At 62.8% G+C, this 1872-nt stretch overlaps 1 protein-coding gene across 1 annotated transcript in view; it reads right to left on the bottom strand.

Moving 5' to 3' along the window:
* Positions 1–305: 305 nt before the first annotated feature.
* HPSE2 (heparanase 2 (inactive)) overlaps positions 306–1872 on the bottom strand; it is a gene marked incomplete at its 3' end in the record, with an annotated part of 97608 nt that continues 96041 nt past the window's right edge. Inside the window, exons 8-9 of the mRNA XM_035897427.1 lie at positions 1514–1620; positions 306–420 (exon numbers count right to left, since the gene is read on the bottom strand). Of these exons, the coding sequence (XP_035753320.1) occupies positions 306–420; positions 1514–1620 (222 nt within the window). The remainder of the gene's footprint in view (positions 421–1513; positions 1621–1872) is intronic.

Below are 1872 nucleotides of genomic sequence, written 5' to 3'. Positions count from 1 at the left end.
CTCCTGTGCTACCCACCTCGCAGCGGTGGCACCAGCCCGCCTCCCGTGCTACCCACCCCGTGGTGGTGGCACGAGCCTGCCTCCCGTGCTACCTACCCCAGGCTCCAGGTGAAGCTTCAGCTAGAGAGGCAATGCTCTCCCATCTGCCTCCGAGATGAACTAACGTCTCCCATTAATACTGCAAGAAACAGACCTGGACAAATTCATTTTCCAGCAGAGTTTGGACAGGCCACAAGGAGAGAAACCTCCCTGCAAATGAGCGGGGAGAAGCCAGCGCCGGTGTGATGCCCCCCGGGCAGACCTACCGGCAAGGGGTTGAAGTTCTGGTCCACCAGGTGGTTGTGGCCATGGTCGAGGAAGGAGTGCCGCACCACCACGTCGATGCCCTGGCTGGCCAGCAAGCCCAGTGTGTTCAGCCACCTGGGGACGGAGGGAGCAGTCAGGCCGCTGCGGGGGGAGCCCTCAGCCCCCGCGGCACAGCCATGCCCCAGCACACGGCGTTGCTCTCGTGCGCCCGACCTGGCGCCTGCTCCCAGTGCCCGAGCCAAAGCCTTCGTGTGGTTTTGCAAGCTGGGTATTAACTGTCTGCCACCACCCCTGCCCTGGCAAGCATGCACGCCTCTCCCCCCCACCCCAGCCACCTCTGCCCCAGCTGTGCTCGGCTTGCATGTCCTGACACCCCACCTGAGCCCCTGTATGCACCCCAGTGTCGCAGCCCTGCACCCAAAACCTGGGGTTTCCCCCCGCCTGCCAGCACCCTGCACCCATCGTCTCAGCCAAGGGGACCAGACCATTGACCCCCCCCCCCCCCCCCCCCCCCGCCTGCCACAGCCCTGACATCCCGGGCACATCCCCACGCCTCCCCCCAGAGCCTGGATAATCTTCTTCCATCTTTCGTGACCACAGCCAGCTCTGAAGATCTGAACGGGGGCTTTGCAGCAGGGTGCCCATGCCATGGGGCTGTGCTGGTAGACAAGCCCCAGGAGCCAGGAAAGGTTGTGGCTTCAAAGAAGGGGAGAAAATGGTTTCCAGAGCAGAGTCCTGCTGAGCGCTTCCCTGGGACTGAACGTATGCTAGGGCACATGGCTGCAGCCTGAACCAAAAACGCAGAGCGGGAGGAGGCCTGGGCGATCCCGAGCTGCCAAGGGAGGCAAGCCTGTCGGGATGCTGGCCCTGGGTCCTGGAGCTGGCATGCTGGGATCTCGCCTCCCCTTCCACACCCATGTCCTGCAGGCACAGCATGGGTACCCCTGTGAGATCCTGAGGGGTCCCCTCCTTGCTCTGCTTCCCTGGGTACGCCAGAGACTGGGTCCCCTCCAGGAAAGCAGAGCTGGGGAGGGGTAATAGGGATGTTACGGAGAAAATAGCGGCGCCCAGGCTGCTGGGGGAGCAGAGGTGGAGTCTCTGGGCACAGAGATGGCCCTCTCTGGGCTGCAGCAGCTTTGCAGCACCTGAGCCCGCAGAGCCCGTGGGGGTGGCAGTGCCCTGGCGCTGGCGAGCCGGCGTAACTCACAGGAACCCGGCCGCATAGGAATCGGAGAGGTTGTTCATGCCTCCAGCCGAGGTCGTGCCAACACCTTCCAGCCAGATCTTTTTCCCCGGCGTGTACGTGTTCACTACCTGTGCAGGGCACAAAAGCAACCAAAATGACTCTCCTGAACCTGGGATTTAAAGCCAAGGCATACATCTCCTGTGCTACGCTCCACGAAGGCTTACGGAGACCTTCGGTCACGCCGCTGCTGGGCAGTCAGTGCCTGCCCAGCCCTGGCATGGTCACTAGGGGTCTTCACCGCGTCTGAGTGATGGTAGACCGGTCCTCACTCTCTCCTGCTGCTGCTACATGTCCACTACCCATCTGCTCCAAACACACCC

This window comes from Egretta garzetta, unplaced genomic scaffold, assembly GCF_000687185.1.
Source record: "Egretta garzetta isolate BGI_Z169 unplaced genomic scaffold, ASM68718v1 scaffold56, whole genome shotgun sequence".
Classification (NCBI taxonomy): Eukaryota; Metazoa; Chordata; class Aves; order Pelecaniformes; family Ardeidae; genus Egretta; species Egretta garzetta.
The sequence above is the reverse complement of the archived record's forward strand: the minus strand, read 5'-3'. Positions and strand labels throughout refer to the sequence as shown.